The sequence below is a fragment of the Neolamprologus multifasciatus genome, chromosome 6 (genome assembly GCF_963576455.1).
Source record: "Neolamprologus multifasciatus chromosome 6, fNeoMul1.2, whole genome shotgun sequence".
Classification (NCBI taxonomy): domain Eukaryota; kingdom Metazoa; phylum Chordata; class Actinopteri; order Cichliformes; family Cichlidae; genus Neolamprologus; species Neolamprologus multifasciatus.
In genome coordinates this window covers 23319498-23333991 of record NC_140444.1, presented here as the reverse complement: position 1 = coordinate 23333991, position 14494 = coordinate 23319498, and the positions used below count along the sequence as shown (strand labels likewise).

Sequence of the window (14494 nt, the reverse complement as noted above, 5' to 3'; positions counted from 1 at the left end):
AGCAGAGATGAGATTCTGAGGCCTCCAAAGTGAAAGCCCTCTGCCACTTAGCTGCACCTAGAAATCCTGTCCATAAAAATTATGAACAGAATCGGTGACAAAGGGCAGCCCTGGCAGAGCCCATCACCCACCAGGAACGAGTCCGACTTATTGCCGGCAATGCGAACCAAGCTCTTGCAACAGTTGTATAGGGATCGAATGGCCCGTAGCAATGGGCCAGACACCCCATACTCCCGCAAAACCTCCCACAGGACACCCCGAGGGACACGGTCGAATGCCTTCTCCAAGTCCACAAAACACATTTAGACTGGTTGGGCAAACTCCCATGCATGCACCCTCAAGTATCCTTGAGAGGATAAAGAGCTGGTACAGTGTTCTGCAACCAGGACAAAAACCGCATAGTTCCTCCTGTATCTGAGGTTCGACTAGCAGACGAACTCTCCTTTCCAGCACCCTGGCATAGACTTTCCCAGGGAGGCTGAGGAGTGTGATCCCCCTGTAGTTGGAGCACACCCTCCGGTCTCCCTTCTTAAAGATGGGGGTCTGCCAGTCCAGGGCTACTGCCCCTGATCTCCACGCAACATTGCAGAGGCGTGTCAACCAGGACAGCCCTACAACGTCCAGAGCCTTCAGGAACTCGGGGCGGACCTCATCAACACCAGGGGCTCTGCCACCAAGGAGTTGTTTAACTGCCTCAGTGACCTCGCCCCCGGAAATTGGCGGGTCATTCCCCTCATCCCCAGACTCTGCTTCCTCCTCGGAAGACGTGTCAGTGGGATTAAGGAGGTCCTCGAAGTATTCCTTCCACCGCCTGACAATTTTCTCAGTCGACGTCAGCAGCATGAACGTTGTAATTAATTCTCGTTTCCTCGTCTACAGACCTCCTGAATACCTTCCCTGTGTGAATTATTGTGTCGAGTGTGGAGAGTGGAACTGCGGTCGTGAGTGTGAAGAATTGGAGAACGAGTGACTACCCCTTTGGATTTCCCTGGAGCCCCATCCCTCACTTTGTTGTATATAGCACTGCCCTGCACTTCCTGTATAAACACCTGGTGGATTCTGTAAATAAATTCTTGTGTACAGCTGATTCTGGAGTCCTGCGCTTGAGTCCCCACGTCGAACCATAACAGTCTCAGTGAAAGTGTGACTGTCAAGTCATTCTTAAGGAAGCAAAACAGGGAGAAAAGGCTGAGGTAGGCCAAATTACACAAGAATGGGAAAGAACATCAGTGAAAACAGGTCACATGTAGAGATGAATCCAAATTGAAAATTCAATTTAAAAAAATCATCAATGTATTTAGAAAGGTCAGGAGAGGTACAGCAGTGAGTGTTACAGCCATCTGTAAAACACAATGGGGGCTCTGTTATATTTTGATTATCCCTGAAGGCTACTTGAAAAAAATTACAAGGAACTTTTTTGGTATGTGTATTTAGCAAATAGTTGCATACTTCTACATTTCACAGTGGCTGCGATTTCTCTTGAATAAAATAAAGCCTCGTTATTTCATCATCAGCTCAAATTCCTGTGGTTTCTCAGGTTACAGCAGTTGATCACACATGTCCAACATTTCAACACAACACCTACCTGATGCAATTGCTTGGACACTCCCACTAAAATGTGTTAATAAAAAGAGACGATTGTGTGGGCAACTTCTGACAGAGTAGTTATTCCAAGGAACTTCTCCACTAAGATCTGACCACATTCAAGAGGAAAAATGGTGCAGTATAAAGTGACCGTATTCACTGGCGATCGCCTTAATTCCACTACTCTTAACAATGTCTACATTAAGCTGGTGGGCACAGATGGGGAGAGTGATCGCACGTGGCTCATGGGCTTGAAAGGGGCTTCATCCTTCGTTATAGGAGCTGTAAGTCTGAAATATGCATCTTCATGATTAAATGTTTCTGTTTCCTGTATGAGATGATAGACAAATGAAATAATTTTGGGGGGAAATAATCACCATGAAGATGGTCAAAGCAAACGGTTCACTTCATGGAGCACAGTAAATTATAAGAGGAATTGTATGCTGGAGTGTTGAAGCTCAGCACAAATTGCTATGTCATTTCTTTAGGTATCAAATTTTAAGGTGTCCTGCCCCACTTCCCTTGGAAGTCTTGTGCTGATAGAGTTAGACAAACAGTCTCTCCCACTGTTCCCGGAGGACGCTTGGTTTTGTGCCAAGGTGGAAGTGAAATCCCCTGAAGGAGACATCTACAGCTTTCCCATCTACCGCTGGATTGCTGATAGCAAGGTGCACCGCTTCAGAGATGGAAAAGGTTTGGGAAACTGTGCTCATCTTAAATCTTGTTCTGTAGTTACAAACCAGTGAGGACAACAAAAATCTTGTAATGAGACTAAAGCAGTTTTCCAATATACCACATTCACAAGAAACCATTTTTCTTTCTTTCTTTCTTTCTTTCTTTCTTTCTTTCTTTCTTTCTTTTTTTTTTTTATAGCGCTGAGAGTCTTTGAAGACAACCATCATCTTGGCAGGTACAGTCGGCAGCAGGAGATTCATCAGCGAAAGGAAGACTATCGGTGAGAATTCAGAGCTTATACACATTTTAGCTTTACAGCCCCTGAAACTGGAATACAAATGCTGTCCAGTTATAGCTGAATATCCTAATACTAATGATATTTAACCTTAAAATTAAGCATTGCAGCATATTCTTTGTCTGCTGGGATTAATTAAAAGAAATTAAACTATTGCATATGTTGCAGATAAAAAGTATATCATGTCATACTGTAATTAACTTCCTCCTCATCGCTGTTTCTTTGTTTCATCAGCTGGGATGCATATGCAGAGAAAATACCTCACTCCATGAAGGCAGAAAGCCCATTTTCACTCCCGTATGAGGTTCAGTTCTCCTTCACCAAAACTAAAGAGTTTCTCTACACTGCTTCCACAGGGTGAAGTTCTGTTATACATATTTTTCTCTTTACTCTTTACGCCTCTGTCAGTGCACCCCAGGGCGGCTGTGGCTACACAGTAGCTTGCCATCACCAGTGTGTGAATGGGTGGATGATTGTGTATAGTGTAAAGCGCTTTGGGGTCCTTAGGGACTAGTAAAGTGCTAAACAAGTACAGGCCATTTACCATTTACCATATTTTTCTCTTTACTTATCAAAAGTATATTAAGTATCACAATGAAGTTAAATAAATATGCTCTTCTGTTTCAGACTGACTGAGCTGAAGCTGAAGGGACTGGATAACTGTAAGGAGAAGTGGGATAATATTGACAGCATCAATCGAGTGTTTTGCTGCAAAAAGACTGACATATCAGGTAATTAAAATCATAGCATAATGTAGTCCTTATACAGTATGCACTCTATGCAATAATAAGCTGAATATTGGGCAGCCTGTTCTGTAAACCATATATATTCTTACCAGAGAAATCTGACTTTTCTTTTACAGTTCACGTAATGAAGACTCTCAGACCCTAAACTTCTGGCATTAATTCAGAAATTTAGCAGAATTTAGTGGCTCACAGTTTCAAAACTAATAAGTTAAATGTTTCTTTTTCACAGAATATGTTCAGGAACACTGGAAAGAAGATGCTTTCTTTGGCTACCAGTTTCTAAATGGTGTCAACCCCATGTTGATTCAGCTTTGTACAGCCCTGCCCAGTAACTTCCCTGTCACTGATGACATGGTCTTTCCCCATGGCCGTTGCAGCCTAAGAGATGAAATGAAGGTGACCATCTGAATTCTTTATAATAAATTGATTTTTTGTCAAATAATTGTACTTGCACAGCCACTGACTAAATGTTATATCCACACTGTTGCAATATCCTGAACTTTCAAACAGAAAGGGAACATATTCCTGTGTGACTACAAGCTTCTGGATGGGGTGAAAGCAAACACCATCAATGGGAAGAAGCAGTACTTGATGGCTCCTCTCGTCCTGCTCCACAAAGATCCTCATGATAAGCTAATGCCGATTGCCATTCAGGTAATTCAGACAGTAAGGTTAAGTTTGTGTATTTATCAGCTTATCAGTAGAGATAGCACACCTGTTAATGTGTAAAGCAATTGTTCATGTACAACGTCATTGTAAAATCAAAATAAAAGGATATTCTATTTGCAACCATAGCTAGTACCATATCTGAACACCAGCTGTGAAGTGTTTTTGCTGAGCCTTAGCCTTGTGAAAGTTCATCCCATAGCAGTATCCAGGTTGCTGAATGCAGAGTCTGACACGTACATAAATCAAGTCAGTTTCTTTTATGGCACCAAAATCACAAACAGCCTTCACAGTTCATTCTGTACAATACACTCACACAGATGCAACATATGCAACATATTTACTGAGCAGAGAGAGATAGCATCAGTAAAAACTAATTAAAAGCATCATGTAAAGCTGTTCAGAAGAAATGCTCTGTTAGAAGGGATTCAGTGGAAATTCCCCATAAGGGATCAGCAGAGTATCAAACTTTAAAGATAAACTTGTCAAACATAGAACAGTAACTGAAATTTAATCAGTCTTGATCAGTAATTGATTATAGAAGTATACTTGATCATCTGTATCAAATGACTGCTCTGCCCTGTCCTTCTGTAGCTGAAGCAGACTCCATCAGATGACAATCCAATCTTTCTTCCTACTGATTCTGAGTACGACTGGTTGATCGCCAAGATTTTTGTAAGAAGTGCAGATTTCAATGAGCATCAGCTCAATGTTCACCTTCTGCGCACGCACTTGCTGGCTGAGGTTTTTGCAGTGTCACTGCTGCGCAACGTGCCCATGGTGCATCCTCTGTACAAGGTAACTGACGTTTGCTGAAACTTCAGTTTGATTTATGCCATTATTTCAGTGGTGTGGAAAGCATTTGTCCATAACGGCTGGTTGTGGACAATAAAATGAAGTGTTGCCCCAATCATGTCACTAACAGAGTTCCCTCTTTCCCGCAGCTCCTCAATCCTCACACGCGCTACACTCTGCAGATCAACTTCTTAGCTCGGCGTCTTCTAATTTCTGACACTGGCAATTTCACTCAGGTATGCAGTAAGACCAGCACACTTATGGCATAGAAAATGTTTCCGCAAGTGCAAATGTTGCATTTTAAGGAGAAAATTACTTTGAGCGAAGAAAAGTTTCATTTGCCCAAACAAAATTAACTGCTGCATGCAGTATGTGTGATAAGTATGTTATTTTATTTTAAAATATAATTTTTTCTTTTTTTTTTTTAAGTCCATTGTTTGTTTTAATCTAGTTTAAACCAAACCACTCTATTGGATTTAGCTACACTTTGGACAGTGTTTCCGGAATGCTGTAGCTAGCGAGCTGATTGAAGACCAAAACAGCCAATCAGAATTTTTGCATCCAAGTCTGTGATTGGTTGGTTTTGTGGCACATTTATAACGGTGTACAGAGCGTGCTCTCAACGTCTCTGCACTGAGAGCAGGTCTACAGATGTCCGTCAGCACACAGAGCAGAGATCTGAGCAAGAGCAAATGCCAACAACCGAGCGAGAGTGGCTGTTATTGTGTGTGTGTGTGTAAATGGATAATAGCAAACACTGAAATACATTTCTTGCACGCAGCAATAAATTTTGTTCACTCAAAATTTTTGTTTTCTGCAATCAAAATATTTTTCTTCTCAAAATGCAACAACACTTGAATGTTTTTCTCTTTTTGTAACGTGTGCTCAGAGTAGAGGCACAAAAATAACACCATACACACTCACTAGACCTTTACCTTAACAATTGATTTTTTTTTCAGTGTCATGTACAACATTTGTCTCTAACTGTGAGCTACCCATTCTCTAGTTTGCATCATCAGGTGGAGAGGGCATGTTTACCATCCTGCAGAGGTCAGTGTCCTCATTAACCTACAGCTCCCTCTGCATACCTGATGACATTGCTGAACGTGGTGTGGAGGCTGTGCCAAACTTCTACTACAGGGATGATGGACTAAAGATTTGGGATATCATCCACAGGTACCACAATTTCTTTTCTTTTGATTTTGATTTTCTCCAAATGATGCCATCAAGCTGCAACAATTCAGAGTTTGTAAATAATAGGTCATCCTATCTTAAATCAGCATAAAAAACTGAACTGGTCTTTCTCCACAGTATTGGCTGGTTAAAATATGAAAATCAATAAATAAAAGCCTCCTGTAAAGTCATATATTTGAGCACACAGTAATAACAAACTTTCCTTTGCAAAAGACAACAATGACAATTTCTTTGCACAGCGTGTAAACCACATGGTATAAAGCATTTGTCTCATTGTCTGTTTGCTTTTTGTTTTTTGTATTTATGGTCTTCATTGGTGAAGGAATTGAATTAAGAGATGTCTTTGTGCTGGCTAACCTATTTGTTATCATTGTCATTAATATTATTTCAAATCTCCGATGTGGACAGAAAAAGACAGAGATATGTTACACCTTTTCTATGTACCTTTCTGTAGCGTTCGACCCGATAAACATACGCTGGGGCGATTGTTTTGACAGCAAGGTTTTTTATTTAGAGATGTGGGTTTATTCACAGCCACTCCCGCTCTCTGCAACTGTCACGTCCGCTCTCCTCCGACTGTCACTGTCAACATAAAAGACACACAATCAGTGTCGGAACCCAGCACACCTGTCGACCCCGCCCCTGCGCCGCCCCGGGAGCTCACTGTGTCACCCCTCCTCTGCAGCTGGCCAGAGACCACACCCACGCCACACATCCCCACCGCCCAACTGAGGCCGGGGCCCATCCGGCCGAACCTACTCCCCCCCCCCCCGCGAGCGGGAGAGGAAATCGGCCACGACCATCTGCGCACCCGGCCTATGGATCACCTTGAATTTAAAGGGCTGCAGAGCCAGATACCACCGAGTGATCCGGGCGTTGGCATCCTTCATGCGGTGGAGCCACTGCAGCGGGGCATGGTCTGAGCAGAGGGTGAACGGGCGGCCCAGGAGGTAGTAGCGAAGGGAGTCGACCGCCCACCGGATCGCCAGGCACTCCTTCTCCACGGTGCTATATCGCGACTCGCGGTCCGTCAGCTTGCGGCTGATGTAGACGACCGGCCGGTCAACTCCCCCTACCTGCTGGGACAAAACGGCCCCCAGCCCTCTGCTCGAGGCGTCAGTCTGCAGACAAAAAGGGAGGGAGAAATTAGGTGTGAACAGCAGCGGCTCTCCACAGAGAGCCCGCTTCACCTGCACAAACGCCGCCTGGCACCGCTCCGTCCACTGGACCAGATCCGGGGCACCCTTGCGGGTGAGATCAGTTAGGGGGCTGGTCAAGTCCGCGAACCCTGGTACGAACCGCCGGTAATAGCCGGCCAGCCCCAGAAACCGTCTCACCTCTTTTTTCATCTTGGGACGCGGGCAGGATGCAATTGCCGCCGTCTTATCCACTTGAGGTCGCACCTGCCCGCCCCCCAAGTGGTACCCCAAATACTGTACCTCCCTCCGTCCAACCGCACACTTCTTCGGGTTGGCCGTGAGCCCCGCCTGCCTCAGGGACTCCAGCACCTCGGCCACACGCCGCACATGCTCCGCCCATGTGTCACTGTAAATGATGACGTCGTCTAGATAGGCGGCAGCATAGGCAGCGTGGGGCCGCAGCACCCGGTCCATAAGGCGCTGAAAAGTGGCAGGGGCCCCGAACAAGCCGAACGGAAGCGCCACGAATTGGTACAATCCGTACGGAGTGGAGAAGGCCGTCTTTTCCTTGGACTCTGCAGACAAGGGAATCTGCCAGTAGCCCTTGGTTAAATCCAGTGTCGTGAAAAAACGAGCGGTGCCCAACCGGTCCAGGAGCTCGTCGACCCGGGGCATGGGATAAGCATCAAAACGTGACACCTCATTCACTCTGCGATAATCGACACAGAACCGTATAGACCCATCCTTCTTCACCACAAGAACGATGGGGCTACACCAGGCACTGTGTGATTCTTCTATTACTCCCAACCTCAGCATTTCCGTCAATTCCCGGAAAACAATTTGCCTCTTATGTTCCGGCAGCCTGTAGGGCCGTGAACGCACCGTCACGCCAGGCTGCGTCTCAAAATGGTGCTCTATGAGAGAAGTACGGCCAGGCAAGGGGGAGAACACGTCGGCAAAGCGCTGTTGCAATGCGGCAACATCCGCTCTCTGGGCCTGTGTGAGGTGGTCACTACAACGGAGGGAGGTGGGGATGTTAGATTTTGGCGCCTCCGGCCCCAACTCATCTCTCTCTCTTACCAGGCTCACCAGAGAAGCGGTCTCCGCCTCCCTCCAGGCTTTGAGGAGGTTGAGGTGGTACATTTGCGTGGCTCCGCCCCTGTCCGACCGTACCACCTCATAATCAACGTCCCCCACTCGCCGTGTGACCACGAAGGGCCCTTGCCACTTGGCGAGTAGTTTAGAGCTGGAAGAAGGAAGTAACACAAGCACTTTATCTCCCGGTGAAAATTGCCTAAGTTTCGCCCCTCTGTTGTACAGGCGTTGCTGCCGCTGCTGGGCCTGGAGCAAATTCTCCCGTGAGAGTCTCCCCAGTGTGTGCAGCTTTGCTCGCAGGTCCAGCACTTACTGAATGTCACTTTTCGCAGGGCTCGGACCTTCCTCCCAGTTTTCCTTAATTAGGTCGAGCACCCCCCGCGGCTTTCTGCCGTACAACAGCTCAAAGGGAGAAAATCCCGTGGAGGCCTGGGGCACCCAGTGTTGCCAACTTAGCGACTTTGTCGCTATATTTAGCGAGTTTTCAGACCCCCTTAGCGACTTTTTTTCTAAAAAGCGACTAGCGACAAATCTGGCGACTTTTTCTGGTGTTATTGGAGACATATTTATGACGTCTTTTTGACGTGAAGCACGTATCGCTTTTACTCTCAACAAGCAGCGGGTGCTGCCGTGAGCACCTCGCCCGTGCCAAAGCGCTCACAGGTGGAGGATAGTCCTCCCCCAGCTGCTATCAGGGCAGGAGATGTTCACACCTGTGTGTCCGAACTGCAAATGAATCGCGCATGAAGCCGCTGCTCCCGCACTGACTGTAACGCAGTCAGTTCTTCTTTTACTGTTATGCTGTTTTGTGGATCAGGATTAAAACTACTTATAAACACACACACACACACAAAGTAACTCCACCAGAGTGCCTATTTCGGGACACTTTTGCCGGTCCAGGCCCGGATAAAGGAGCAGGGTTGGAATTGTGACATTACAAAAAACAATTATTGCTAAAATAAATTTAATTCGTAGTTCTAAATAAACTCTAAATGCATTTAGGACGTTTTTTACTCACTTTATGTCTCTTCCACGATGTTATTTCTCTCTCCAACAACGTAGGTTACAATTATATTAGCATGACCAATTATGCAAATTAGGCGATGACGTCATTTAGCGACTTCTAGCGACTTTTAGGACAGCCAATAGCGATTTTCCTTACTGAGGAGTTGGCAACACTGGGGGCACCTCCCGCACTGCAAACAACAGAGGGTCTAACCAGTGATCCCAATTGCGTTCATCCTCGCGAATGAACTTACGAATCATGGATTTCAAGGTCTTATTCAGCCTCTCCACCAGCCCGTCGGTCTGAGGGTGGTAGACGCTGGTCCGAATAGATTTAATACCCAGTAATTCGTACAGTTCCCGCAATGTGCGCGACATGAACGACGTGCCCTGGTCAGTCAGTATTTCATTCGGAATACCGACTCGGGAGATGACCTGAAACAGTGCCTGCGCCACGCTCTTCGCTGAAATCGTGCGCAGCGGCACTGCTTCCAGGTATCGTGTTGCGTAGTCCACTAGGACCAGCACAAAGCGATAGCCGCGTGCACTCCGGTGAAATGGCCCGATGAGATCCATACCAATACGCTCGAACGGAATCTCCATCAGTGGTAATGGGCGCAGCGGCGCCTTTGGCACGGCCGGCTGGTTAACCAGCTGGCATTCTGGGCACGACGCACACCAGCGGCGCACGTCGGCCCAAATGCCCGGCCAATAGAATCGGGCCATTATGCGCTCCAGAGTTTTCTCACCACCCAAATGCCCTGCCATGGGGTTCGAATGAGCCGCCTGGAAAACCGTTTCCCGGTGGCTTTGCGGCACCAGCAACTGTGTGCAAATCTCCTCAGTGTGAGTGTCGCGGCTCACTCGATAAAGCCGATCGTTCCGCAATTGGAAATGAGGGTAAGTTCGCGCAGCGTCAGGGCGCACCAAGCGACCATCAATATCTATCACTTGGTCATAGGCTGAGCGTAGGGTGTCGTCCCGAGACTGCTCTAGTGGAAAATCTTCCGTGGGGTGCACAACGGGAGGCAGCGGGGCTTCCGTGGAAGTCCCCGCCACCTCCTCCCCCACAGAGTCGGTGTCGGTCGACCACGCGTCACCGCTGAGCGCCGCGCAAACGCTACATAAATTAACAGACCGCGATCGCATCCCCACGTACTGCCCCAGTAAGCTGTGGAACCCCGGCCAATTCGTACCCAAAATAAGGGGATGCGACAGGCGCGGGCTAACCGCCGCCTTCACTCTATGCGTTTTGCCCCTGAATTTCAGCAGCAGTGACACTACCGGGTACTTGTGAATATCCCCGTGCACACATTTAACCTCCACCCAGTTAGCCACCAACAATGCTCCGGGGCGAACCAAACTTTGGTGGACCAGGGTCTGCGTGCAGCCCGTGTCCATCAAAGCATGGCGAATACCCCCTTGACACCTTACCGGCACGCGGTACGTCCCTCCTGGACCGGGGGCGGGCGCTGGAGCGCCGGCAACACGGAACACCTGCCCCACCTCCATGAGCGGACATTCTCGGCGCAGGTGCCCCGGCTGCCCACACTTCCAGCAGTCCGGCCCCGGCGTCTGTGCGGCTCCCCGTGGCTCCGGGGCAACCTCGGCGGCCGCCGGGGTTCCGGCGGGAAGCAGCGGCCGTAACGGGTTTCTGGGGCTCCACCCCGCTGCCTGCTCCGTTCCCACAGGGCCGCCGTCCCTCCGCTGTGACGCCGCCGCCGGTGGCCTGGGCAGCGGAATACGGGCGCTCCGCTGCGGCTCCTCACGGCTGGGTGCCGGGTTGGCCGCCAGATGGTCCTCTGCCAGCGTAACCGCCGCCGTCAAATCCGCCGGGCGGTGGCAGCGGACCCAACGAGCCGTCGCCTCGGGCAGGCCCCCCACGAACTGCTCGAGGACGACCATGTTCAGCATCCGGGCCTCCCCAGCCGAGGGGCCCGGTCGCAGCCACCTCGCCGCCGCATCCTCCAGCTGTCGAGCCCACGCAAAGGGCCGCTCCCCTCCCGTCATCCTGCTGGCCCGGAATTGACGGCGGTAATCCTCCGGGGAGAGACCCAAACGATCCAGCACCGCCCGGCACACATCCTCAAACACCCCCCGCGAGCCGGGGGGCAGGCTCAGCGCCGCCGTCTGGGCCTTGCCTGACAGAAGCGGCAGCAGCCGGGCGGCCCATTCCACCTCCGGCCAGCGACAGGCCACCGCCGTGGCCTGGAAAGCCTCGATGAAGACCAGCGGGTCCTCCCCATCCCTCATCCGGTGCAACGTCACCGACAGAGGAGGGGCGGGCGCCGGCGCGGCCGCATCCCCCAGCAGCTGCCCCAGAGCCGCGGTCTGATGCTCCGACTGCAGGCGAAGCAACGCCAACTGCTGGTCCTGCGCGGCCGCCTGACGAGCCGCCATCGCCGCCATGTCCAACATCATCTGGCCCAAGACCTGCAGCGGTTGGGCGGGCGGCTGGGCGGGCGGCGCCGCCGCTGGGGGAGCAGGGGGAGCCGGCTGGGGACCGGACATCGCTCCCGGGTTTCAGCACCAGTGTAGCGTTCGACCCGATAAACATACGCTGGGGCGATTGTTTTGACAGCAAGGTTTTTTATTTAGAGATGTGGGTTTATTCACAGCCACTCCCGCTCTCTGCAACTGTCACGTCCGCTCTCCTCCGACTGTCACTGTCAACATAAAAAGACACACAATCAGTGTCGGAACCCAGCATACCTGTCGACCCCGCCCCTGCGCCGCCCCGGGAGCTCACTGTGTCACCCCTCCTCTGCAGCTGGCCAGAGACCACACCCACGCCACACTTTCTTAACTAGATTTCTTTGTTTTATTGCAAAAGCTTTCTTTTGTGGACGTCACATCTGAGTGTCGCTTGCATAACACCTCTTCTTCTAGTCTTTGCCAACATTTTCCTTGCATCAGTTTCTTCGGTTAGTCTGTTTTTTAACCTTCATTGGCCAACAATGATCTTATTAAACAACATTTAGATTTCTGTTGAAACTAAAATGTGTTAGTATCGCCTCTAAACTGAGAGATGTGTCTGCTACTAACAGAAGCCTACCTTCACTAAGTTAAATTATAAATACTTGGTGTGTTGATCGTGAACCTGTAACCTCCCTATTTTTAATCAGGACAAGGTACTTTGTGCCATTTATTTTTATGTAGTTTTTGAAACAAAAGAACTAGGGCAAATACAATTTTTATTATTTAAATAATCCTGGAGCAGTTTGTGTACAAATAATAAAAACATGTTTTACACAGTGTATTCCCATTTCTCAAAGGTTTGTGCAGGCAATGCTCGGCTACTACTACAAGAGTGACCGTGAGGTCCAGGAGGACTCTGAACTTCAGAAGTGGATTTTGGACATTTTTGAACACGGGTTCCTTTCTCAAGCAGAAACAGGTGGGTTTCAATAACTATCTTCAATTATTATGATGATAGTGGTGATTTCTCCATACTATATATTGCAACCTAAACCTAACCTGACCTAAATCTAAATGAATTTAAGTGATGCTGTTATTTCAGGAATTCCTCAGACATTTACCAGTGTGACTGAGTTGATCAAGTTTGTCACCATGGTGATCTACACCTGCTCAGCCCAGCATGCAGCTGTGAACTGTGGACAGGTGAATCCTTATATTATCCCAATAATGAAAAAAATGGCACAGTTTACAATGTCAATAAAAACACGATCAATGTAATGATCTGCAAATCTCAAAAACCCTAATTTTATTTACAATAGAACATAAAAAACACCACATGCCTCCCTAAGACGCTCTTTTTATAGTCAGTCATGTTACTGACAAGTTGTAGCTGATGAAACATTTCTCCCAAAATCAAATGAACTTATGCAAAGGCAAAGTGTAAATAATTGTATGAATAATACCATACAACAGCAGGAAGGTAACAACAATATTAAAAAACAAAGACAGAATTAAAAATTATGCTTTTTAATCTTAGAAAATCAGTTATCCTTTACTTATTCATTAAATACAGTTTGACTATGCTGGCTGGATGCCCAACACTCCCATCTCCCTGCAACTCCCACCACCGACCACAAAGGGGACGACAAGCGAGGCCACGATGTTAGCGACCTTCCCTGATGTCAACGTAACAGTTCAGGGCATGGCCACCGTGTGGCTCCTCAGCAAGCAGTCCAGTGACTTTGTAAGGAGCAAAGATTTCATTAAGAATGTCAGAAATTATGTTTACAGTAAATTTTTGTGAAAAAAATTACATATGCATGCAAGAATATTGACTTATTTTGACAAGATTTTGAATGTTGTTGAAGAAAAACTAAATGTATCACTGTTCTCATTAGGTCCCTCTTGGCCAGTACCCAGAGGACCACTTCACTGAGGAGATTCCTCGCAAGATATTAAAGGATTTTCAGACGGAGCTTGAAATTTTGAGTGGAGTCATCAAAGCCAGAAACAAGAACTTAAACGTGCCATACACCTACATGGATCCAGCAGTGGTAGAAAACAGTGTGGCCATTTGAATATTAGAAGATAAGAAGACAAATTTAGCTTTTCTAGCGAAAGCAGGGAAAGAAATGTAAGTTCTGAGTTTTACTGATGAAATGGCCCAATGAACTTACTGCTTCTGATCATTTTATGCTGATTTGCGATTTTTACTTATCTGTTGAAATATGTCTGGGTAACATTTTCATCACTCTATGAGAGTGTCTGCTCTGAGCCAGAGTCTTACTAAAACTTTACCAAATTTCATTGCTTATATTTTCATTATTTTAATGTTTTGTTGTGTTTCTCCCACACAGATTTGTTTTATTTGTTAAAAATGTATTGCTTTACTCCCAAATCAACAAGCATTGTAATTCTATTATTGAATTAGTCCTTGACCTTTGTTTTAATCACCAAAAATAAGCACTGTTTTATGCTTTTATGCCTTAACACAATAAAGGGTTTTTTTGTTGATTTATTTTTTGGAACAGCTATTTGGTGTCTGGTATAATACTAACATCGTAAACTCTATCTGAAGCTGCTGCTGTATTTTAGCTAACGTGCGCTTTCTACATTTCTTTGTAGAACCATTTTTAAATTCTAGTTTTGTTGTATATTGTTCATTCTAATTGCTATAACTCAGCTGTAATTTATACTATACAGTCCATCTAAATGGTAGATGGACTAGTTTTTATATAGTGCTTTTCTGCTCTGCCTGAACCCTCAAAGCACTTTAAGCAACACGTCTCATTCACCCATTTACACCCATTTATGCAAAAAAATAATAATTCTATGCTTTAGTGCAGTGTTTCCCAACCTTTTGGAGCCACGGCACATATTTC

At 47.1% G+C, this 14494-nt stretch overlaps 1 protein-coding gene across 1 annotated transcript; it reads left to right on the top strand.

Moving 5' to 3' along the window:
- The first annotated feature begins 1651 nt into the window (after positions 1-1651).
- LOC146517032 (polyunsaturated fatty acid lipoxygenase ALOX15B-like) lies at positions 1652-14210 on the top strand. Its single transcript, XM_085162398.1, has 14 exons — positions 1652-1868; positions 2073-2277; positions 2458-2539; positions 2789-2911; positions 3182-3285; positions 3530-3696; positions 3811-3954; positions 4561-4764; positions 4911-4997; positions 5768-5937; positions 12470-12591; positions 12715-12815; positions 13186-13356; positions 13511-14210. The coding sequence occupies exons 1-14, from the start codon at positions 1716-1718 to the stop codon at positions 13688-13690; spliced, it is 2013 nt and encodes a 670-aa protein (XP_085018524.1). The 5' UTR covers positions 1652-1715; the 3' UTR covers positions 13691-14210.
- The last annotated feature ends 284 nt before the right edge of the window (positions 14211-14494 follow it).